The sequence below is a fragment of the Lytechinus variegatus genome, chromosome 2 (genome assembly GCF_018143015.1).
Source record: "Lytechinus variegatus isolate NC3 chromosome 2, Lvar_3.0, whole genome shotgun sequence".
In the NCBI taxonomy this organism is placed as follows: domain Eukaryota; kingdom Metazoa; phylum Echinodermata; class Echinoidea; order Temnopleuroida; family Toxopneustidae; genus Lytechinus; species Lytechinus variegatus.
In genome coordinates this window covers 22,059,810-22,086,319 of record NC_054741.1, presented here as the reverse complement: position 1 = coordinate 22,086,319, position 26,510 = coordinate 22,059,810, and the positions used below count along the sequence as shown (strand labels likewise).

Here is a 26,510-nt window from a genome sequence, read left to right as displayed (position 1 = left end):
CAAGAGGATACCTCGGTCTCGCGTAAACCCTATCACAATGTCACGAGATCTGATGTAAATGGTGCAGCCAATTTTAGTCCTTTTGTTTGGGGAGACATGTTCTTGAAAGCTTTGGCTTCATGAATGTTTCATTGAGAAGAAGAGGCAGCTTACCTGCACTATGCACATAGATTCATTGGTTTCTGAATACGGTATATTGAAAGGGTCATGGTAAAATAAAAATATTGTTCAGGTGATGATGGTACAGATGTGTGGATATTTTCATTAAAAAATCAAGATCTCTATGCTGTGAATAATTACACAGTAGTATTTTCAAACAAGTTTGGCAACCAAATTACCACTAACACTATAAATAATTGAGAAGACAACAACAACCAAACTGAAATACAAATTATTATACAATATTACCCCCCTCATTTTCCATAGGCACCGCATTCTTCCAACTTTGGTCCCCCCAAATAAGCAAGCAGCAAATATTATTTACCGGGTAGATCTAATGCTCTAGAGTGTTAGAATCTATTTTGCTAAAATTGAAATGTAGTCACTGGTATTGTATGTACCTGTAAATTATAACTGATTAATTTGTGTGAGAGGAAACACTAAATACTTTATTCAGTAGCCTGTTAGTAAAAACTTTGAGTTCAAACACAACTCCGAAATTTGTTACAAGCTCTACTTTTAAATAATCTGAGGCATTTGTTTAAGACTTTTGTTTCAGTTTGAGATGCAACTGATCGCAAATTTATAGGCAGTTTGAAATTTCTGAAAAACACTCTGTTTGTAGTTCTTTGTGCACATAGCATAGTTTCTACTTGCTTTCTGACCCATAGATGAAGTACCTCTCGTTATATTGAAGTTAATGACTCCTGTGACCACTTTTAAACTGCAATTGAGTGCTCTCTCATATTACCTGTGATCAAATCCCTTCTCATAAGATCTTCTTCAATTGATTAACCTGAATATCACAATCTTGAGGAAAATTCCTCATCTAGGCAATGCTGTCTTGATGAGGGCATGGGAACCATTGATAAAAGTTATCTTCAATGACCATCCCACCATTTCATACGAAAATTTTTTTGTAATTTGAATGATGATTCCAGTGAAAAATAAGGCTAATGATGAATATTTAACACGTGTGAAACCAAACTAGAACATGATTAGAATCACGAACGCTAATCAGTCACGATTACAATAGCAATCATCATTACAATGATGATTCAAGATTTAAGTGTGAAAAGTCCCTATATATGTATTTCTATTGCAACCATCTTTCTTCTCTTTTTTATGAGGTTGATTGTTTATTTTGCTTGAACTTTTCCTTTTTACTTTCTCTTTTTCCATTCAATTTCAACCCGACCTTTTTTTTATTTGTATCTAGGCCCCCCTTTACACTATCTACATGCCTCTCTTTTTTTAGTCTCTTATGTTGTACTCCATATTTGTGATGGTACCTCCAAATGTCCAATAACAGTATACAAATAGCGAATAGGCATGAGTGCGATGGTGCGAGATTTCGCATGAGGTGAAAGAAAGATGCTCTATTCAACGAGGCGTTAGCCGAGTTGAATAGAGCGTTTCTTTCTTTCACCGAATGCGAAATCTCGCACCATTGCACGAATAAGAATATTCGCTATTTGTGTTATACAACGCCTCGGAATCTAGCATAAATATGAAAAAAAAAGAGTTTTTCCCTCCAGTAATCTATGAAAAGGGAGCAAAAATATTGAAAGCGAAAAGCAAAATCCCACTAGCCGGGCCCACAAGCGCACATGATCTTGGACAGCATTGCGCATTTAGGCAGCGGGCTGTATGCGCATTGTCACCTTATTCAATGAAATCGCATTGTGACGTCACCTCCTAAAGCCGTGCAATGGTACATTTTGGAGGGTACGTCTTGTGTGCAACGGTACGAATGTGTGACATTCAGCCTCCCATTTGATCGCGTACAACAAGCTAAGTAGGCGTTGTACAATGTGTATTGTTTTCACTTTTTATACTTTTTATAGTCTTAATTGCCCTCTCTCCCTCTCTCTTTCTCCATCCTTCTCCCTTCCATCTCCTTTCATCCTTCACCTACCTTCTTTCCTTTCATTTCTCACTCTCCTTTCTCTCTTCTTTCCTTCTCAATCTTTCCTCTTCTGCACAGAAGACTGCAATTTACAGTTCTTTGTCTATTTTTTCAAGATTGCTTATGATTTATTTACCTAACTTAATTGTCTCAACTTCTCATGAGATCCACTCTCCTGTTTTGTGCTCTTGTTTGGGTGTTCTGTGTAATTTATTTGCCATCTTGAATTCTACCTTGTTTCCAGTTCTGTTTGTTCCCCCCCCCCCATCCTTTATCTTTCACCGTTTCTCACCATCTCATAGACTACCATCACCATTCCTTCAATTTGAATCTCTTGGGCATTCATTTACATACATTAGATGTGGGTAACATGAGCCTCTTCTCTCTCTCTCGGGAGTAGTTCTTGACTCGGCTTCTAGTTTTTTGCACTTCTTTCAGAATGTCACGTTTCAGACGGCGAGAGATATAGAGCGATAGTCAATTTTTGCTCGTAGTTCTTTAAATTGTCATGAGACATTGGTGCTAAGAAGGGCTCCAGACTGTCTGTTGATTTGACAGGCCCTTGTGCCCCTCATGTTGGGCATGTTTACATTCTGTAAGTAAGCATTAGCGATGATTTAAAGCATAATCATTTTCAATGTAGTGTTTGTCAGGTGTGATTATAGCGCATTCATCAGCAGTACTTTTCTGTGGAGCAGTGGATGTGTGATCCAAGAATTTAGAGTGGAATCCAATGCACTCCTGCCCTCATTACCTAATTCTTCTGAGAGGACTCAAAAGCTGTCAGTCATCTTTTTGTACATTTTAAGCATATTTTGCTTTCTTTTAAGTAATCTGATATGAATCAAACCAGCCAATCAATCAATCAGTCAATCAAGAATTTATCTAATGCATTTATTGAAAGTGGTTAAAGAAATGTATAAATACAAGACTTTGTGGGAATTTAAATTTGGTATGTAGGTGCCCTCATAACCCAGTCCCTCTGATAGGATTTAAAGCTGTTAATCAAATACATTGTTTTATCTATTGCTTTTTAGTTGTCTGATATGAATCAAATCATTAAAATCAATAAAGAAATCAATCAATCAATTAATCCATAATTCAAAGTGGTTAGACTAGAGACATAATTGAAAATACAGGTTTTGTGAACAAACTAATGTTGAGTGTTTTTTACCACCAGAATCCAGTCCTTAGGGTACTTAATGCTGTCAGTCATCTGTTGAAGAATTCATTGTTTTCTTTGCAAACCAATTGAAAACCAGTCAGTTCATGAATTATCTACTCATGATTTAAACATTGTAATAGCTGATGAATTAATAAATGAAAGTAGAAGTTATTTGTGTGAATTCAAGTCGGTATGTTTAGCCATTGACTAAGCATCATACAAGGGGGGAATTCAAGACATTTGCACTGTAATCCACACCAACATCATGTTTCGAGTTATTGATGTTTACCTAGGATGTGAGTGGGTAAAATGCATAAAAGCCAGCATGAATGTCATCAGGGCCAGTGATCCACTAATAAGAGTACGGGAGAGAGTGGGAGAGAGTGATAATACTGACAATGTATTAGATTTCTTTGGTCAGCAAATGCATTTGTGTTGGAGAGTATAAGTAAATGAAAGAAACAGAGACAAGAGAGAGAGAGAGAGAGGTCTTTAATATTTATAAATTAGCAAATGCACATGATTGAAAGAGAGAGAGAGAGAGAGAGCATTAGGAGAAGAAGAGAAACAGATGAAAACGTGATGGTGAGGGTTTTCAGTTGAATAAACAAATGACTCTGAATATTGGTTTATGGATTGAGAAGTATTAGGGGCTCAGAAGGTCTTATATTTTGGGCATCATCCACTGGCGAGGGAACCCATCGTGTAATTGATATATCTCGTGGCTCTTAAATTGGGGCAATTCATTCTTATTCCATTCTGCTGTTGTATGATAAGAAAATTGTGGTGATATTCTCTTATGGCCTCCATATTAGGGGATTGTAAGTGGAGAGGATCTCCAGACAGGATAATTATTGAGCGATTTAAGTAGATGGAATCATAATTGCTAACTACCCCCCCCCCCCCACACACACACACACATCTTAAATATGAGAATGAACTCCATTTCCTGAATAAAATCCCTAGTGCTTTTGAATGGCTAGAAATGATGGTGATCTATTTACGTATCTCATACTAGTTTATAATGGTTTATATCCTAACCTATTACTTTTTATAATTAATTTGGTTAAATCTGGTTTAATTCATATAAAGTATCTTATATAATTTCAACACTAGCTGTTTTATTTTTTTAAGTTAGGACTTGATCCTTGCAATATATTCAACTCAATGTACTTTAATCCATTTGTGTGTTTCTTCCAGTGACAATTTATATCCTTTGATGAATCTTTCAGGGTATTGAGCAGCTGAAGAAACAGAAGGCCACGTGGCAGAAGAAGACACGATGCCTGGCATTCCGGATGGTCTGTGGCAGTAAGCTGTCATTAGGTTGGCTCAACCCTTTCGTCACACCCAACCATAATGTAGGCAAGGAACTCACCTACTTGTACCATGTATAGCCTCCGCCGATGATGTCATCGCAGTCATCGCTTTCTCTCAGGGTGCGTGCTTCAGTGGGATAGACCCATTGCCATTATGTTGTGAATTGCAGCCTTGCCCAGCTGATCATTGTGAAGGATGTCCAAGGATACCCTGATATGGCGACATTTTTCTCCTACACCGATTGAAGTGCCTGTGGTTGTCATGGATGATGAATGAATGAATGACCTAAGACATTGAACTTTGACCTCGGTTGGCCCTGTACTGGTTGCTTTGAGAATATTTGGTAGTGTTTAAATTATTTGTAAGTTACACTCATCTTTGCGCATGACTGGTGACCATTTCCTCTTATTTCCATCCGCTAAAGTTGAAATCTGGTCCCCGTCTTACAAAGAGTTATGATTGATCCTATCAATCTCAACTATGAAAATCCATGGATGTCATAATTTTTCATACATGAAATGTGCACAGTGTTATTTTGTAAACAAGGAAGAACACTGTGTATTGTCAAGGCAATGATGTATGCATATGTATACATCATATTGAGAAAGCCTTGTGGACAATTACAGGCATTTTAGATGTTGGGATTGCTAGCTTTCCATAGTTGCGGTTGATAGGAGCAATCGCAACCCTCTGTAGGATGGGGTCCTGTCTTAAAAAGAGTTACAATTGATCCGATCAATCTCACATATATGGAAATCCAACAATGTCATAATTTTTTCTTTTTCGGAAATTTTGTTGATGTCCTTTGAAAACAAAAAGAAGCATACTGAAATGTCAAGAAAACAGATAATGTGTAGATGTACATCATTTCTAGTAATTATTTTGAACAAACACATTTTTTTATGTTGATGTTGCTGGCTTTCCATAGTTACGACAGATCAGATCAATCGCAACTCTTTGTAAGGGGAGCCCCAGGTCTTTCGGAACTAAAATTGTAATCCAGCATTTGTATGAACAATTAAAATATATTTTTTAAAAATTTGTTAGGGTTACTGGAAATGCACTCCCTTCATTTTGAAACCAAGGAGTCACCTGTCATTTGTAAAATCCTTTGTAATTTACAAAGAGCTTTATGAAACAACACGCGGTTTCATTAAGATGAGATGCACTGCCATGTTTCATGAAATTACAAGTGGCAAGTTAAATGCGAATTTTTCGAGCTATTAAAATGATGTAATCGCTAGCGATTATTTCAATCCGCAAGAATGAACCTATTTAGTAAAATGATGTAGTTTGATTGGTCAAGAGAAAATTGTAATAGAATTCTAGCATTTATTATTGATAACAAGTTTTATGGAACAAGGCCCAAGGTATACTGTCTTCAAGTTGTATCTTACAGTACTCCTGCATCATAAATATATGGTCTCCTAATGGAAATAATAACAATTTACAGATGAATGCTAGTGGTTTGAAACTCTCAAACATGATGCAAAATTGTGTGCTTTGATATGTAGGATGTGAGAGAATCATCATATTTTCCACTACTATTTTCATTGTTATCTAGAACGAAGTTATTGCTGATGTGGTTTACGGTACACCATGTGGAGTGTTTTAGAAACAGTGGATAGAAGAAGAGAAGAAATGGATAGGCGAGAAAGTGGAGATTTGAGAGTAGAGTATTTTTTCTTGAAAGTAGTCCTGAAAAGGACTGTAAACCAGAGGAATTGATGAGTGAGAACAGCTTGAGTAGAAGAGTTGATGAGGAGATGCTGGCTTGAGTCTGAGAGTAGAGATGATGAGTAGAAGAGAGACTCGATGTTTCGGACAGGTTGACTGTCAGCAATGGTACATGCCACCATGCAAACCTTCAAACAACATCAGAACTAAGTTATAAGAGAAATATCAGTATAGCACTCAGCATCTTATGGGATGTATTGGAATTTGGCAAGTCAATGTTGTATTTGCCTGTGAATAGGAATATGAGTAATAATAGAAAAACGGTTCCTCCTCCAGTAAAACAAATCGGAGGCATGAAATTTGTATGCATGTCCTGAGACTGAAATGCTAAAATTTACTTATATTATTAATATCAAGGAGCATTATTTTAGTAATACCTCGGGCTTAAACATAAAAATTATGATGGTAATGACTTTGGTAACATGGCTCGGTCACCAATTGAAGTGGGGGATTCAATGGTAATTGCAATAAATGTTATCAGTGGCGGACAGTGACCCCGAGGAGACAAAGCATTGGGGGGGCACGGCATTGTTCACACTCAATGCAGTGCCCCCCCAATGCTTTGTCTCCTCCGGGTCACGGTCCGCTACTGAATGTTATAAAGTTAAAAGTTATCAGGAGAGTCAGTTTTGTGCAAAGGGCCTCTTATCTTTCCATGTAGCAGTGATGGCAGGGTTATGTATGTCATGACTTAACATTCCCTTCCCTTCTTTTGGGGGAATGATTCCTTGATTGGGATCAGCATGGGGGGCATATTTGGAACTTTTTAAACTCTTATCACAGAACTAAATTATTCAGGCCAACCACTTTATTAGAATGATACATAATAGCAAAGAAGGATAAACTAATTAGTTTAAAAGTTAAGCCATCCCCGACAATACTTACAAGAAGGATGCAATGGAAGAAGAAAGTGGTTTGAATAAGTAGAGAAATATTAAACAAGCATAATGCTAAAAAATTTATTAAAATAGGATGTGAGAAATGATAATTTTTTTTTTATATTTTAAAGTTAAAGTGAAACATGTACCATTTTGATGATACACAAATGAAAGATTTAATACACTATTTCCTTAGGATTCGGCTGTTATTACAGTTTTTAGTTTCATGTAAATTAGGCAACTCATATGACATCCCTAGTTTGTGGAATCTATATCCATTTGCAACAAATTTACCAGAAATAAGGATATCAGAAGATGGTATTTTCTAGCTTTTGTTGTGAAGAGAGTAATTCAAGATTATCTATTTGTCATGTTTTATGGAAGTTTTTTTTTGTTATGAACCAAACTTTGAGCTTTGAAACTTTGCATTTTGGTAGAGGGGGAAAAAGCATGTAGCATTTTGTATGTATTTGATTTTGATTAGTGCTTCATGCACAAACTCCTGGTCATGCCCATAACACAAAGCTTAGCAATTGATCATAACGTTGATTAGTATAATTGATTGCACATAATAATGAATGTGATCATTCATAAAATCAGCCGTACAATCGATCACTAAGTTTTGTGTTATGTGGCCATATGTAAGTATATGACAAGCTTGAGGTGCAATGGTGATATAGAAATGTAAAAAAAAATGACCAAACATTTTAGAATTTTATAAGGAAAAACTTATTTGAAATAGACCTGATGTCGTCTGTCATTTCAGCTACATGTACATATTTTGTACTAGAAATTTGCAGAAATGACATTGAAATATATATGTAGGCTTTATTATTCATATTGATATTGAGAGTTATATGAACATCTCCATAGTGGGTGGAGATACAAGAAGAGACTCAATGTACATGTCTCTAATAAAACGTGATTGAGAATATATTTTTCTTTATCAAAATTATGCAGTGGAATAATGTGCATTATTTGATTACACGAACAAATAATGTGCCAACAAGATTTTGGAAACTAAATTTATTTTGTGAATAATCCTTTTTGTGGGAATATATAGATATGAATAATGAAATAGTGGTATTTTATATTTGAATACAAACCACTGCGTAGGTGATTAATAGATCTATGCAGGATTACAATGTGTTTCATTTCAAAATTTACTGAATTATTGGCTGAAGAATGTATTTTCTCTGAATTTTGGTTTCATAGTAATATTTTGGATGGTGATGGGTTTGAAGCATTTGTCTGTGTAGTAATTTTCACTTTTTTCCCTTTTTCTCTCCCCATTTAGCATGTAATATATGTTGTGAATTTGTGTACGTACGGCCCTGTTTGGAGTTCCATTTTGCGCATGATCAGAAGATTCTACGCCTGATCTGACAAAGGTCATTTGTACTAAAGTGATATGGTGGTTTAATATTTGATGACATAAGCACCAGCATTGATGTCTCGATTATTCATATATTCTTTTGAATTGTGTTTTTTCTGAGATCCACAAAAAGCAACAATGCGTCCACTATCGACTGGTATTTGACAGTTGGCAAAGTACATTATTATAACATGCTAATGCATTCAAAGTAGAAGTGCAACAAATACCTTCATTGGTGTGCTATTCTAGTCACCTGGTCTGTGCAATTTGTGCATCCTGCTATGTAAGGCATGCTTACGTAATGCTTTGAATGAAAGAAATGAAAGTCAATTGCCCATGACGTAACTCCGAACTGGTCTATTATGAAAACATGCAGGGGGTGACACAAAACTTGCAAGTCAGTTTTACATTCCCAATTCAACTTACCAATCTGTCATCTCATCTATTTGCAAGTACACAGCCTTTAGAAAACTAAATACAGGCTAAAAAATACACTCTTTCTTTATTGTAAATTTATGTGATTTCTTTTGTTTCTTATATTGATTTATAACAGAATTCCCTTTAGGAACAGTATCTCACCGATGGGGCAAACCAAAATGTGTCTTGCACATATTCTAACCAATACCAATCAATGCTCAGAGTAGTTATCATGCAATTGCACTGTCAGTTTTGATTAGGAATTTGGTTACTTGGACTGAATTTGGTTTGACAAAACCCTTTATTATAGGTATCACTTGAATAGGAAATTTATGGAAGTATATTCCTTTTATTAAAATGTTTTTTATGCATTTGCTCACATTAAAGCAATCACTCAACTTTATTGATATCTTCAGCCTTGGTAAAGCATTGGCTTGTATTTATAGATAAGAGCCATTCATCCCCATGTGTTCTGGCTTGCATGTTGATTATCTCAAGTTGGGGTAATGATAGAGTTGGCATTGTACAGTAGATATTAAATAGAGCTGTTGCAAACAATTAATGACAATTGGCTAGGAAGACATTAATGCTGGATAAATTACCTTGTGAACACGTCTCATGTTTTACGATTGGCAACTAAAGAATTTTGTTGTATGACGTACAGGTACTTTGACTCTGTATAAAAATATAGGAAGAAGGGGGGGGGGGGGGGCTTATAAAGCATTTTTGGAAAGGCTTTAACCATGCGAAGATGTGTTATTATTCTTGTTTTATTATGATATTATTGTGATAGGTTACCTATCGCCGTCAGTCTTTCATGCAAGAGGCATATAAATATATCTGTATATTAATGTGTAGAATGAATGACTGTATAACTAAATTGGGAGAAACCCACAATTTGCCTTATCACAAAGTTGACTATATAGAACAATTTAAATATCTGAGTGGTTTGAAAGATGAATTTATAATTGATTAAAACATTTTTAGATTTTTTTTTATTACAGTTTTATTCTTCATTTCATTTTCATCATGTACAGGTTCTTAACCCGTCTAAAGAATTGAAATTATAATGAAACTGGATAACTTAGTTCATATTCCATTTTAGTTTTTCTACTTTTGCAAAGCTATATCATCATATTCTGGAATCGATCTATTTAACTTTGAATTGTTATGTTCCCTTGAAAACTTTATTACAATTGGTAAATATGGTTTAACATGCAGATATTTCATTGTGATATCTAGCTTTATGGTATATTTATCAGTATGATTTTAAAAAATGAGAATATATTTGTTTGAAAATGAAAATGGCCAAATGCTAATATTTTCATAATACTGACAGTAGAAATCATGCCTCAAATTCGAGTAATACATTTGACCTATTCAAGGTGTGAAAATGTGGACTTTTGTCTCTAGGATAGTACTACAATTTGTAAAGGTTATTCAGTGTAGCATAAAAAAATAGCTTTGTAATGAATTCACTACTTTGAAATATGTTTTTTTTCTATTCATACTTTTGTGTTCAATATTGATGTTTATTTGGCTACTGCCAAGAAAATATTTTCCTGTAGGATTCTTGAAATATTTCATTATCATTTATTAGTATAAAGAATGATATATTGAGTTTGTGACATTTCAATAGCTCTAAAGCCATCCTAACAATCTTTGAAAACTACTTTTTTTTTAAAAGAGATATCTAGAAGAAAATTAAAGCAAAAATTGGGACTCCAAAGAATTGCTACTGCAATAGAGAGTGATTGGTAGAAAGTTGACAATGAATAGTATGGAACTAATGAAATCTGAAGAAATATTTGTTATCTATTTATTTTTGTCAATGCTTTTAAACTCAACTTCTTGTGAAATAGGCCTTGAAGAAAAAAAAAGGATTTTGACAAATTTATAATATACATGAATCTTTGTTCTATTAGAACTGACTATGTCAACTTTCAAACGCTTTGTAATTTTCTTAAACAAGGCATTAGCATATTGTGTCTCGCCCACTTGTGAAAATAACTAGAAAATATTGCAATCTCCTTCGTCACGCAACAGAATTGTATCGTATCCTGGTATAGAATGTAATAACAAATAAAATTTGGGCCATTCTTGGTCAGGTGTGTGACTGAAATTATGGACAAATCATGACTTCAATTAGTTGTAAATCTAAAAAAATTAGGGATTTAGTAAATTAAAGGGTGTATGACATTAACATCTGTAGTCAGCTATCATTTGGAAATATTTTTTACTGTCTCCAATATGCAGATTTCTAATTAACTAAAAGTCAAGATTTGTCATTATTTCGGTCACACACGTGACCAAGAATGGCCAATTTGAAATGGGCTATTTCATGAAATGCCTTTCCCTTTCACCTTCCCCTGGGATATGAATAACATGTGTGAAGGTTTATGTGATTTCACGGTGACACCACAAGTGCTCCTGTGACATATGCTCCGGTCTTATCTAGGACGGTATAGGGTTAGAGCTAAGATTGTAATAGAGTTTTTGGTTCAGAATAATGTAAAGATTAAGATAAGGGTTTATTTACTTTTGGAGGCGAGGTCTCCTGTTTTGCTTAACGTGCAGATCTTACATCAGAGCAATTGTCGCCGAAGCGAATGTCATGTAACCGATTTCACTTTTACAATTTCACTTTTAGTGAATCTCAGAAACCATATTTCAAATTTCATATTGTAAGTATTCACTCTATATGTCACACGATTGATTCCAGTAGTAGTATACAGTATGTCACATTTTATTTCAACACTAAAGTAAATACAGTAAATATATGATTTGTATATATTTGATCTTCATATTTACAAGTTCATAAACTATGATTGCATCAATACTATTGTAATAAAACAGATTTCTAAGAAATATCATCAACTAGTTTTTCAATGTTTTTATATGGACTCGTGTTTCACATTGATATACAAAAATGAATGAATGAAAGTAATGAATTGATCTGCTGCTGATGCAAAAACAAAACCTTCTGGTTTTTAAGAGGTAAATGCTTTGCGAGGAAGAAAAACTTCCCATGGCACTGCATCCAATGAGAATATCTCCTCTTTGGCGTGGTGTAGGGGCTTCCTTTGTTCAGGTTGAGGGCCAGAATTAAAATTTGGTAAATCGCCCCAAAACATGAGATCCCAGATCTTGCTGCCCGAGTGATGATAAATAGTATGGGAATTCAGGCATGCAAAAGCAGTATGGTATTTCATTCAATTTAATTCAATTCTGGTTTTGTTGTGACAATGATTAAATAACATAAGTCTTGCATCATGTTAACAAAGTAAAAAAAACATACATGTATATCATTATGACCTGTTTTAAATGCAATACAATGAATAGAAATGACAGTGCTAGACTGTTATTACACATGACTGGTATATTCAGTTGCACAATATGATACATCTACTGGGGCCCAAAAGCATAAAAGTTTCTGTTTATTGGTAACTTTTTCATCTGAAAGTAACATCCATGGTAACAAAGGCAATCAAATGCAAGGATTCTGTCTTGCATTGAATCTTATGTCACAGTTACTTATAATGCAAGAGGACCATATGAATGCATAAATGGTTGTTCAGAAATGGCACAACAAATTACATAATCTTCATGTAATTCACTCTCAGAAAAATGTCACAACTCGATGTCCCTAACATCTTTCGACATGTTACCTCGCAATCTGGCATGATTTCTGTAAGTTTTTTTTTTTATTTCAGTAGTAACATGAATGGTTGGCCATTGCACCCCAGATGTTCTTGGTGGCCAGTGATACTTAAGAATGAAATATAAAACAAGTAACATTTAATACAAATAACATTACTTAGCATCCATTGCAATTGGTTCTTGGAGTTGCTGGTCACTGAAAGTGGATCCCTGTTCCTTCTTGAGTGGGTGTGGGCCAAAAGATGGCCATATTGTGATTTGAATGAATTGCAACATTTTCTTGAGAAGAACAACCCATATTGATATATGCAGATAAAAAGACCATTGCCAGGTCAAAAGCACTGGACCAATCAAATTCTTCAGATACATGTAGCACAGAATATGTGTACACAAATTGGGATAAAAAAGGTTATGCTAAGCATTTATTGCTCACTATGACATACTGAAATAGAACTGTGATCATACAACAAGAAGGTTTGACATTCAATACAAGGTATATCTCCTGCCCATGCAATTACACTTAAATGTGAAAAAAAATATGTTTACTAAAGGAAAAAAAATATTTAAAAGGAAAACTGAGTTTCTTCAAATGGAAAAAAAAAATTAAAAAGGAAAAAAAATTCATTCTGGATGTGCCAACCACAGACCTTACAGAAAATAGTTTTTATAAACTTGATTACTAGCACTTTTGCGAATGGGGTTCGCAGAGGTATACACATGCCATGAAAAGGTAAACAACTAACAGGTGGAAATTTCTTTATAATAGAATATCCAATCTGGGCCCCGTAAAACAAAGGTTAGCGATTAATCCCTATAGAATTTGAAAAAACAATTCTGATCGGTTCCTCATCAGTCTACTGAGCAAAATGCGCATGCAACGATAATCTTCATACGCAATTTCATTTAGCGATTAATTCAAACTTTTGTGAAATGGGACCCAGATATGCATGTACTTGGGATTAAAGAAAACATTTTATACACAAAGATGTCTGATGTTACGTTTTGATTCATCCAGGTAGAAAAACAAGTTACAAAGAGAAAATAAAATTTGGTCTAAAAAATTGGGCTTGTTATAAAGGGCCTGGATAATGCTACAGTCATGCGGCCATGTTATGAACCTGCAGATGCCTACGTATATTTGGATAATGAAAATACGTTATTTTACCCCCAATAATGGAACTTTGGGCAAAAGTAAACTATATTTTTTTTGCGGACGATATGGATTAGTTACGGATGTTGCATATGAACTACGGACGTTATGGATAAGACTTTAAAGAAAACAAATTTTGAAATGTCACAGAGAGAGCTTTTTGAAATGCAAACTTACAGGGTTCGTATGGGTCATGGAAAACCTGGAAAGTCATGGAATTTCACTTTTTTGTGTTTCAGGCCTTGAAAGTCATGGAAAATTGTTTTTTTCATTGAAAAGTAATGGAAATTTTTTTTTTAAAGTTCAATGATTTTCCGTTAGAAATAGAAATAAAGAAAAATATTTCAACCATTTTCTTCCTGTGTTTTCTTTCTTTCGTTGTATCTGTCCACTGATTGTGAAAATGAGAACCAAACAGACAGCAACTTGGTGGAAAGGAGCGGAGAGTTGCTGCCGAGGCCGCACAGAAGGAGAGGATAGTAAACCTTGGACATAAGGGTAACCAGCTATCACTGATCATCCTGCATGAGTTTCCAGATCACATGATGAAGATCAAAGGTTATTTAGGGTCAATGAACTTGGACTGTGGTTAAGTTATATTTTCTAATGTCATAACTTTAAAAGTAAAAGGCCTTATTCATGATACTTGAACAAAAGGTTAAGCAAGTATTGCTGATTAGCTTGCATCAGTGTCAGGTCACATGATCAAGGTCAAAGGTCATTTAGGGTAAATGAACGAACGTTGACCATCAAAGTCAGCACTGCTGCTATTCTAAATTGCGTAATGCAGGCGAGACTGCCAGAGGCGTTTACTTGTATAGTCCAGGATAGGCCCCATAGAAAATTGACCAAACCTTGTTTTTTTATATATACAATATTTTTTGATGGTTTCTTGTCAATTCGAGGGTGCTGATTACGAATCTGAATGATGCCACTCGTGTAACCTTGAGCATTTTCCGCAAATTGGCAAAATCCAATATGGCCGCCAAAATATGCAAATTACTCATGAAATTCATAAAATTGTCCGCACATTGGCTGTGAAATGCATGAAATTGTGTGGCAGGAGTGAAATACAATCTTAAAAAATAATTTTTGACAAGATATTTATCTTCCTGATATTCAAAATGGCCGCCATAGGCCATTGTATACACTATCATGTACAATATGAATAGGGAAAACTAATTTTCACAAAAATGAGCACTAAACTGCAAAAATCGCGATGTATGAACGAAGTAATATATGCAAATCACCATTACTAACGAGATATAGCATTTGTAATGTCATATATGGGAAAATTGCAGTATTTTGATATCTAAAATAGCCGCCACTGGCCCAAAGAGTATTATGTACAATGGCAATGGCCGGGGCCAAAAAATGAGAAGATTGAGCATTAAAATGCATATTATTAAGATAAACGAGTGGAATACTGACTAAAAACATAGATGTAAATATGCCATTTATGTGGTAAATGCTGTATTTTGAAATTCAAAATGGCCGCCATAGCCCCTATCTTCATCATGTACAATGCGAGTAGAGAAACTAATTTTCACACGAGTAAGAAACATAAAATGCATGTAATTGTGATCTATGAGTAAAATATTGTCTGACAACATGTTTTATAGCAAGACATATCATTTCTTTTGTCATGCATGAGATAAATACTGTATTATGAAATTCAAAATGGCCCCTATAGGCCCTAACAGTATTATCTACAATCTGAATTGGGACATATAATTTTGTACGAATTTGCTTGACTATGACATCCATGTAATCCTGTTGTATGAGTAAAACGTTGTTTGAAAACATTTTTTTAATCATCGCATTTCTTCTTTCATATAAGTGATAAATACTGTATTTTGACATTCAAAATAACCTCTACAAGCCCTAACTAAATTATGTAACATGCGAACAGGGAAACTAATTTTCACAAGAGTGAGAATCATAAAATGCATATAACTGTGATGTATGGGTAAAGATATTGTCTTAAACATTATTTCTAACTAAATACATCACATATGGGTCGTGGACATGGTGGAGGTAATAAATGGTGTACTTTGAAATCCAAAATGGCTGCCATAGGTCCTAAAAGTATTGTGTACATTGTAACATGGGACATATAATTTTGACAGAATTTGGCTTTGCTTGACTCTAAATATTGCATATAATTGTGAATTGTGATGTAAAGGTGAATAATTGTCTAAAACCATGGTTTCTAACTAGATATATCATAATGTTGTGTAATTAAGGTGATAAATGCTGCATTTTTAAATTGAAAATGGCCACCATAGGCACTTATCGTATAATATACATTTTGGGTGGAGACAAATCATGTTCACAAAAAGGGCATATGGCAGCCATTTTGAATGTTGAAATACAGTATTTATCACCTAAATTACATAAGATATGATATATTTTGTTATAAATAATGTTTTCAGACAACGTTCTACTCATACATCACCATTTGACCAAGCAAAGCCAAATTCTGTTCAAATGATTTGTTCCCATTCATATTGTGTATAATACCGTAAGGGACTGTAGCGGCCATTTTAACTTAAAAATAACCGTATTTATCACCTAACTGGCAGAATAAATGATATATCTTAATAAAAATTATGCTTTCAGACAATATTTTACTCATAGATCACTATTACGTGCATTTATGGTGCTCACTCCTGTGAATATTGGTTTCCCACTTTGCATTGTACATAATACGGTTAATGTCGATGGCGGCCATTTTGAAAGTCGAAATACAATATTTAACACAAACTTAAAACCTGAATGATATATTTCGTAAGAAAATAAGTTTTTAGACAGTATCCAATTAATTTATCACATATATATGCATTTTAGCGCTCACTCTTGTGATTTCTTTTCTCCCATTTCTCATTTCTGTATAATACTTTTAGGGCCTTTGGCAGCCATTTTGAATATCAGAATACAACATTCACCACATACATGGCATATTAGTAATATATTCCGTTAATAATTATGTTTATAGTCAGTATTCCAACTGTTTAATCTTCATAATAAGCATTTTAGTGATCACTCTTGAGAATTTTTTGGCCCCCATTGCCATTGTACGCAATACTGTTTGGGCCAGTGGCGGCTATTTTAGATATCAAAATACTGCAATTTTCCCATATATGATATTACAAATGCTATATCTCGTTAGTAATGGTGATTTGCATATATTACTTCGTTCATACATTGCGATTTTTTGCAGTTTAGTGCTCATTTTTGTGAAAATTAGTTTTCCCTATTCATATTGTACATGATAGTGTATACAATGGCCCATGGCAGCCATTTTGAATATCAGGAAAATATTTTATTGTCAAAAATTATTTTTTAAGATTGTATTTCACTCCTGCCACACAACTTCACGCATTTCACAGCCAATGTGCGGACAATTTTATGATTTTCATGGGTAATTTGCATATTTTGGCGGCCATATTGGATTTTGCCAATTTGCGGAAAATGCTCAAGGTTACACGAGTGGCATCATTCAGATTCGTAATCAGCACCCTCGAATTGACAAGAAACCATCAAAAAATATTGTATATATAAAAAAACAAGGTTATGCCTCCTCTATCCTGGACTAGTTTACTTACTTAGCTGGAACCCCCCACCCCCAGCCCCTTAGACTATAATGTAGCAGTCTTATTGTGCTAGTAATTTCTTATCTCTGGTATATTGTCAACTACAGATCCATGACGCAACCACAGACGATGAGCTGACGACAGCCCTTGATGCGTGCACCATTGTCGATGATCTTTGCTGAACCAAAATCATCAACATAGACAACAAGGCTGAGGTGGTCAGGGCAGCCACCATCCAGTACACCTACTACACTAACAAAGCTGCCATTGATGAAATGTTACTCAGGATAAACTTCTATGGGGTGAAGGATTTTGCTAGGAAGAATCCAGGAAATTCACCAGGAAAAAGACAAAGGACTCATTGATGAAACAATAGAATAATATATGATATATGAAAATCTTTCTTTCATGAATATTAAAGAATGTCCTCTATATGACTCCAGTATGAGTGTGCAACCAAAGCCTGGTGACACGGTATGCATACAAATATCAAGGACGGGAAAGATTTCCCATTCAGCAAAAGAGCCAAACAAACAGCAACTTAGTGCAAAGGAGTGCCGAGGCCGCATAGAAGGAGGGGAGAGACGCCTATTATGATAACATTGGAGAGATTCCAGAAGATCAAATTCAGCAAGGCAATTTTACAACCTGTCCATCAAAAGAGGTGCTACACAAAGCGGTAGCCGAAGTTGTCGCAACTGAGCTACGACACAGAGACCCAGTACAGGAAATGACCATTCTAAAAAAGTCAAACTTATCCCAAGATAATTCTGGTTTCGTGCAGAACATATATCAGCTGACCCATTTCAGCATTCATCTTTATTGTAGGGAACAGCTTGAGACAATGTGCTATAGGTCAGCTTTATCTACAAATTTGATGCTACAGGCAGCATTCTGATGGCCATTGAAGATCAGCACAGATCTCTTATTATTCGGTGGTAGTCAGAAACGAGGATGACCTGCCATTCTTTTCTCTAGCGGATTTAGTCACCACAGACCACATCGTGCCAACAATGTGCTTCATTCTGCAGAGAATTGTCAGAAGAGAGAATATCATTAGCAGATAGAAATCAAACCAAGGAAAATTGAGACTGATTGAGACTGATTGGGCCTGGTGACACGGTATGCATACAAATATCAAAGACAGGAAAGATTTCCCATTCAGCAAAAGAGCCAAACAGACAGCATGAAGGAGTGGAGAGTTGCTGCCGAGGCCGCACAGGAGGAGACAGTAGACACCTATTATCATAACATCAGAGAGACCCCAGAAGATCAAATTCTGCGAAGGCAATTTTACAACCTGTCCATCGAAAGAGGTGCTACACAAAGCGGTGGCCGAAGTTAACGCAACTGAGCTACGACACAGAGACCCAGTACAGGAAATGACCATTCTCAAAAAAGTCAAACTTATCCCAAGATAATTCTGGTTTCGTGCAGTACATATCAGCTGACCCATTTCATCATTCACCTTTGCTGTAGGGATCAGCTTGAGACAATGTGCTATAGGTCAGCTTTATCTACAAATTTGATGCTACAGGCAGCATTCTGATGGCCATTGAAGATCAGCACAGATCTCTATTATTCGGTGGTAGTCAGAAACGAGGATGACCTGCCATTTTTTTCTCTAGCGGATTTAGTCACCACAGACCACATCGTGCCAACAATGTGCTTCATTCTGCAGAGAATTGTCAGAAGAGAGAATATCATTAGCAGATAGAAATCCAACCAAGGAAAATTGAGACTGATTGGGGCTGGTCGATCGTGCAAGGTGCCCATCATGTCTTCTTGGTTATGAGGGCTGCAGGGAAATACATAATCACAGCCCAGTTCACCAGGAAAAAGGCAACGGAATCATTGATGAAAAGCAGTGTCCATATAGGACGTTGCATAATTTTATATTCAATTGGCTCAAGTTTTTCTTCATTCCTCCTTAAGTATTGATACCCACTGAATCTTATTTATGAATGCATGTCCATTTTTGTTGGGTACCAGTATGCAGAAAGAAAACACCAAAGAGAAAAAGGCCTTTAAAAACCTGTCCTCTATGTCAAACTGTTGTCCAGCGATTAGACAATCATCTGCACATTCAGCATAGGATCGAGAGGCAGTCAGCGGAGATGGCAAAGTATTTGAATGCAAGCAAGCCAGGTAATATTGATCAAAGCTTAAGAAGATATCAACATAGCAAAATTTAAAAAATCAAGAAGAATGTTCAGGAAAACCAATTGGAATAGGAGAGGCTGAAGCAGTATAAATGAAAGGAAAATATCAAGATCTGTGGTGTGATAGATGTGGCGAAAGAGATCACAAGTGATGTATTATGAGTGGCAAAAAGTACGGGAGTGAAGATGAAGACACCTGATTTAAGCATCTGTCATCTTGGTTATGAGCGCTGCAGGGAAATACATAATCATAGCCCATTTCACCAGGAAAAAGGCAAAGGAATCATCGATATAACAGGAGAATTGAGGAACAAGCCATCCATCAAGGGGGAAATTTTTCAAATCTGTGTGCAGGGGTGACCAATACACAAGACCCCAGCATTGAGTACAGTATTACCGTTGTGTTGTCACTCTGATATATGAAAATCCTTCTTTCATGAATATTAAACAATGTCCTCTATATGGCTCCAGCATGAGTGTGCAACCAAAGCCAGGTGACACGGTATGCATACAAATATCAAGGACAGGTAAGATTTCCCATTCACCAGAAGAGCCAAACAGACAGCAACTTAGTGGAAAGGAGCGAAGAGTTGCTGAGGCTGCAAAGAAGGAGAGGACAGTAAACGCCTATTATGATAACATTGGAGAGATCCCAGAAGACCAAATTCAGCGAGGCAATTTTACAACCTATCCATCGAAAGAGGAGCTACACGAAGCGGTGGCTGAAACTGTCGCAACTGAGCTACGACACAGAGACCCAGTACAGGAAATGACCATTCTAAAAAAAGTCATATCCCAAAATAATTCTGGTTTTGTGCAGTACATATCAGCTGACCCATTTCATCATTCACCTTTGCTGTAGGGATCAGCTTGAGACAATGTGCTATAGGTCAGCTTTATCTACAAATTTGATGCTACAGGCAGTACTCTGATGGCCATTGAAGATCAGCACAGATCTCTTTAGAGGATGACCTGCCATTCTTTTCTCCAGCGGATTTAGTCACCACAGACCACATCGTGCCAACAATTTGCTTCATTCTGCAGAGAATTGCCAGAACAAGGAATATCATTAGCAAATTCAACCAAGGAAAATTGAGACCGATTGGAGCTGGTCGATCGTGCAAAGTGTCCATTATGTCTTCAACAGCTTGAAGGAGTGAAGATGAAGACACCTGATTTAAGCATCTGTCATCTTGATTGTGGGCACTGCAAGGAAATACATAATCATAGCCCAGTTCACCAGTAAGCACTGTTAATCTAACATGGTGTGCACTTAAATAAGTACTACTGGTATTGGGAACCATCATACTCTTCCTTTATAAAGAAGTTTCTGGTCAATGCCATCAAGAGTTTTGAAGGTCGTTTCATCTGATGACTATGAATACCACAAGAGCAATCCAAAATCAACAAAGAAACCACTGTTAATCTAACATGTTGTGCACTTAAATAAGTACTACTGGTAATGGGAACCATCATACTCTTCCTTTATAAAGAAGTTTCTGGTCAATGCCATCAAGAGTTTTGAAGGTCGTTTCATCTGATGACTATGAATACCACAAGAGCAATCCAAAATCAACAAAGAAACCACTGTTAATCTAACATGTTGTGCACTTAAATAAGTACTACTGGTAATGGGAACCATCATACTCTTCCTTTATAAAGAAGTTTCTGGTCAATGCCATCAAGAGTTTTGAAGGTCGTTTCATCTGATGACTATGAATACCACAAGAGCAATCCAAAATCAACAAAGAAACCACTGTTAATCTAACATGTTGTGCACTTAAATAAGTACTACTGGTAATGGGAACCATCATACTCTTCCTTTATAAAGAAGTTTCTGGTCAATGCCATCAAGAGTTTTGAAGGTTGTTTCATCTGATGACTATGAATACCACAAGAGCAATCCAAAATCAACAAAGAAACCACTGTTAATCTAACATGTTGTGCACTTAAATAAGTACTACTGGTAATGGGAACCATCATACTCTTCCTTTAGAAAGAAGTTTCTGGTCAATGCCATCTAGAGCTTTGAAGGTCGTTTCATCTGATGACTATGAATACCACAAGAGAAATCCTAAAACAACCACTGGTAATCTAACATGTGTGTGCACTTAGATAAGTACTACTGGTAATGGGAGCCATCATACTCTCCCTTCCAGTCTGACAGTTGGCATGACATGCAAGATTTGAATTTTGTTACTTGTTCTTTACAAGCCACAAACGTGCATCTGGAGATAGAGTGGTTTACATCATACATAGAAAATAGAACCCAGTATGTCTCTGTAAATAACTCTAAATCTGGTAAGTGTTGTCTCTTTTATAGTGTACTACAAGGTTCTTTTGGGGTTTTCTATATATCTTCAACCAATAAGTACAATAATTAAGAAGTATATTAATAACTACCATTGCTACGCTGATGAGATTCAGATTTTTGTCTCTGGAAATATTGCAACATGTATTCACAAAATGAAGAGATGGATGAATTCCAACAGTCTGAAGATAAATGAAAATAAGACTTAATTCATAATTTTGGGCTCAAAGAATTCCTTGATTTGCTTTGATGTTGATACCTGCAAGACATAGAAAAGCTAAAAGAGGCTCTCAAAGCAAACGAGAAAATAGACGATCTAGAGAACAGGAGAACAAGAAACAATCTTGTAATCTGGGGGCCCCAGAGAATAAGGAGAAAGGTGATTGTAGGCGCTTCATTGAAAGCTTTCTTGACGGGACTGCCCGCCCACAGCGAGCCCATCGCTCTGGTCCAATTCCTGTGAGAGGTTGAAAGGAATCCGCATCCAATCCATGTCAGCTTCGGTTCATACAGGGAGGAGGCTGCTAAGAAGCTTATGGAGATTTTCAAGGAGAAAACAGACGTCAAGATGTTTGTTGCAGATATTTTTAGCAAGAAGATCCAAGAGACGAGGAAGGTGAAACTACCAAGACTAAAAAACCTGAGAGCTAAAGGAGTCAAGGCCTTTCTTTGTTTACCCAGCAACAATTGAAGTCAGATGTGCTAATGGTCGATTGGTATCACCCCAGGAATAGATACTGTCATGACTGTACTGTAAATGTTTACCAGTTATGGGGTGGTTTGGTCTGGTGACCGATCAGGTATTGTTTTATTTGAAGAGTATCCCATCAGTTATATATTTATACAAATTTCGCACGTACTACAAATGTGCTCTGTTTTGCGTTTTAACAAGGCTGGTTATGATTTGAAGCCTGGGAAAAGCAATGTGAAAAAAAAAACGAAAAAAAAGTGCGAAATGAATCACTCATCAGATCAAGGATCAGTGGAAGACGATGAGGATGAGGCTCAATGCAAAGAAAGAACATTCAAATGACATTAAAGAATCTAGAAAGACTGGCAGAGGTCCACCTCCACCTGAGCTCAGTCATTTCAGCATGGTTGTAAAGGAGCTCTGCCCACTGGATTTTGAGCAATATAGAAACCCATTCGATGACGACAACGCAGCCGAAAACATCGCATTTGGATCGCTCAGTGCCATGGCATCAGGTCATGCCACTTATTGGGTAAAATTAAACTTCAAACTTTGGGCAAATCAGTTCTGCTTATCGTCACTCGTCTGAGTTCAGTCCCATCCATTGCAATCCATGTTACGAATTGTTGTAGGAAGTCACCCCTACCCCCATACAATCGTCCCTTCTCTTTTTTTGTTTGGTTTCCGTCGTGGGGACTGATGGTAGTTCCAGTCTCGTGATAGAAATTTCCAGAAAGGGGAGAACACACGTGTTGTTGTGTTGTGAGTTTGTTTTGAGTTCTGTGCTTTAATATACGTTTTTAGTTGTGGACTTGTGTTTCACGTTGGTGTGATCTGCTAGTGATTTTGGGGGTCTGGATGATTTTTGTGTCGTTTTGAGCGTGATCTGCAAGTTAAATATTAAGATTTCACGGCGATCTATTGGCGGAGGGATATTATTGGTTTTCTCTGCCTCATCCTCCGCTCAATGTTTGGTCTAGTTTAAGTTCCGAACTGACGTCAGGCCGGACAATCCATCGCACGTACGGAAAAAGAACAGCGATTATTTGGGTGAGTAGGACAGGAAGCCATACTGAGCAATAAAGGTAGGGCATTATCCCAATCCCCTCTCACCTATTTTGGATATCTTGAATTTTGTGTGGTGTTTTGTCCAAATTTCGGAGGAATTTTTGTACTCAAAGCCGAGTAGAATTTACGGTATAATTATCTAGACCTAAACCGCCCGATCATTTCCGTGTTTGGCGTTAGATCTAGTGCACCACTTTGGTTGTGGGTGATTGTATGTAGCGTTGTGTTGCGAAAGATGAATTTGACTTGGGGAACTTCAGAGAGGTCGAGCAGTCCCTGGACACCAGGGACGCTGCCCCAGTCAAGCAAAAGATGAGGCGCACTCCGTTGAACTTTGCAAAGAAAAGGTGCATACGGACAAGATGGACCAAGCAGGGATCATACAACCGTCCTAGTCCAAATGGGCATCTGCTCCCGTCCTGGTCCGGAAACAAGATGGAGGTGTTCGGTGGTGTATTGACTACCGGGCATTGAACGCGGTCACCCATAGAGATGTGTATCCACTCCCGAACATCGAGGAATGCTTTGATACGCTAGCGTAATGAATGGTTTTAAAAGCTGGACGCAAATTTGGCTTATTACCAGGTGAAGATTAAAGTGGAAGATCGAGAAAAGACGGCATACACTACGAAGTATGGATTATATGAATTTGTGCGCATGGGCTTCAGCCTCTGCAATGCTCCGGCAACTTTTTCCAGAGCTATGGATTTGATCCTACGGGGGATCAATTGGCAGATCTTCCTAGATGACATAAGGGAAGAAAATTTTGATGATATAGAATTTTAACACCACCATCAGTGAATGAGCTGGCCGCCCGAAACTTCAGGATGCACTGACTCAGCTTGTCGAACGCTGACAATCACTGCAAAATTATGGTTTAGTCCCGGGTTCGGTAATTTAATCAATTGGCAAATTTTTTACACAATACCATAAAATGTCATTTTAGTTGCTAGTATGAAGAATATTCTCAATGAACTTACATTAGCATTGAAAACCCAGTGGTTTCGCAGCCATTCCAGAATCTGCAGTGTACAACCCCACCTTAACTCTATGAGACACTTTTTCATATAACAAGGACATGGTGATCCTGGACAGAGAAATTAGGTGGTTTGACAGAGAGGTGTAAAGGAAGCTAATTGGGAGAGGGTGGAGAAGCCCTCATTGAATCGAAGAGGTGGTTTATGGTTTCAACTATTGCAGTCCTGGGACAGGAGTCTACGAAAGTTCAGAGCTGTCTTTCGCGTGATTAGTTTCCTGCCCCTCGGGAATCAAGTGATGCTTCGCTACTGACTTGGAAGCAAGGTCACTTGGATAGACATGCCTTGTGTTTATTCGCATGATGAATCTGTGGGGAACTAGTTTTTTACATTATTCAAGTTCATTGCAGTTTTGTTTGTTCATTTCACAGAGCTAATATGTATTGAAATCTAGTAATTTGTGCAAAGAAAGCCTAGAGAAGAAATGAAGCATAAGATATGCCCTGCCAAGCTCAGGCAGTTGAGCACAGACCTTCACACCAACAACATCTACCTCTTCAACTGTTCTTTTTCTTTGTTGGAAGAACCCGCGTATACTCAGAGCTAATAAAATATATCTCCTACAACTGGAGGCAGCGGTACTCCAACTCAACAGACAAGTTTTGCAGACAGAATTATTCTTCGGGCAAGAAATTGTGAATCTCCCTTCTTCGAGGAAAGCTAGTAAAGCTAAGCAAAGCATCCTTCTTCTTGATCAGCTGGGCAAGCCTTAGATATAATTATCCTTTCATATATTTCGGTGAGCAATTACTCAAAGCTAGGCTGATAGTCTGCGTCTTCATTCCACAACCTCCTAGTATGTTGATACTTGCTGATACATGTTATGGTCTTTCATTTGCTCATTGATACTGCAAATTATGAAATTGTATGTCTGCAAGCTTATGCCAGCCTGCTTCATTTTGCTTTGCTTTACATTACTTCATATAGAAGGTAGCTACACCCTACTTCATTTCGCAGTTAGTTGTATGATGGTTACATAAGCTATCTGATTCAATTTTCAGCTGTATCTGCATTATTTGAATCAGCTTACTTCATATTTTCTCAACTTTGCCAATCAAAGACAAACTCTCCCAAGTCTTTGGTAGAACTCAGTATATGCAAACCTTAAGATCATGTATTACTGCAACAAAGCCACTATCAAACGAGCCACTTGAAGTTTACACATCAGCCATCATTACAATGGTAGGAAAAGCTTTCCCCTAATACGACGCTGAAGCGAAAGATGGTGTTAATTAAAAGCATTTAGAAGATTTCTCACTGGAGTTGACCCAAAGCTACAAGTTAAGATTCACAAGATGGATGGAACCACACTATCTGATGCACTGAACATTGCCCTAAGAGTAGAAAGAGCGAGGGATCAACTTTCTCAAACTAAAAATGCCACCATAGCATCAACAGAAGTAACATCTAAGCAAGATATAGTCTCCAAGTCTCAAATTTCCAAGTCATAAAGCAATTAGATGAACTGAAAAGAAAATTTGATGAACTGAACTTTTCACAAGATCACAGCAAGCCAAGTGAAGAGCAGACTAAACACACACAGATTTTCCAGTCCCAGAGACAACGGCCCTTCTTCACCAAACCGTCGCTCAAGATATTCCCAATACTATACACACAAGCCATCCAATAGACAGAGTATGGGCAGGTAAAGATCACCAAGCCCTATGCCAAGGTTTACATCAAAGGATGACTACCGACAGAATCACTATCATCCTCCATCTAGTCCCCAAGCTAGATATTCCCTTTTACTAAAATATAAAATATAGCTCCTACAAAGCCAACAGTGGTTGGTGAATGTCATGAGTCATAAGTTTCTTCATTGTAATTTTCAATCAATTCTAGAACATGATTTATAACTCCCTAATATATGCATTT

The 26,510-nt window shown here is 36.7% G+C and overlaps 1 protein-coding gene and 1 long non-coding RNA gene across 2 annotated transcripts in view; both read left to right on the top strand.

Annotated features, from left to right (window-relative positions):
- Positions 1-5,092, top strand: part of LOC121407575 (palmitoyltransferase ZDHHC3-like) — a 101,578-nt gene extending 96,486 nt beyond the window's left edge. Inside the window, exon 8 of the mRNA XM_041598716.1 lies at positions 4,466-5,092. Coding sequence (XP_041454650.1) covers positions 4,466-4,630 — 165 coding nt within the window. The 3' untranslated portion in view covers positions 4,631-5,092. The remainder of the gene's footprint in view (positions 1-4,465) is intronic.
- A 4,877-nt stretch (positions 5,093-9,969) lies between these two features.
- On the top strand, positions 9,970-12,986 carry LOC121407574. The gene is made up of 2 exons (XR_005968927.1): positions 9,970-12,051; positions 12,160-12,986. It is a non-coding gene; the product is annotated as an uncharacterized LOC121407574 (long non-coding RNA).
- The last annotated feature ends 13,524 nt before the right edge of the window (positions 12,987-26,510 follow it).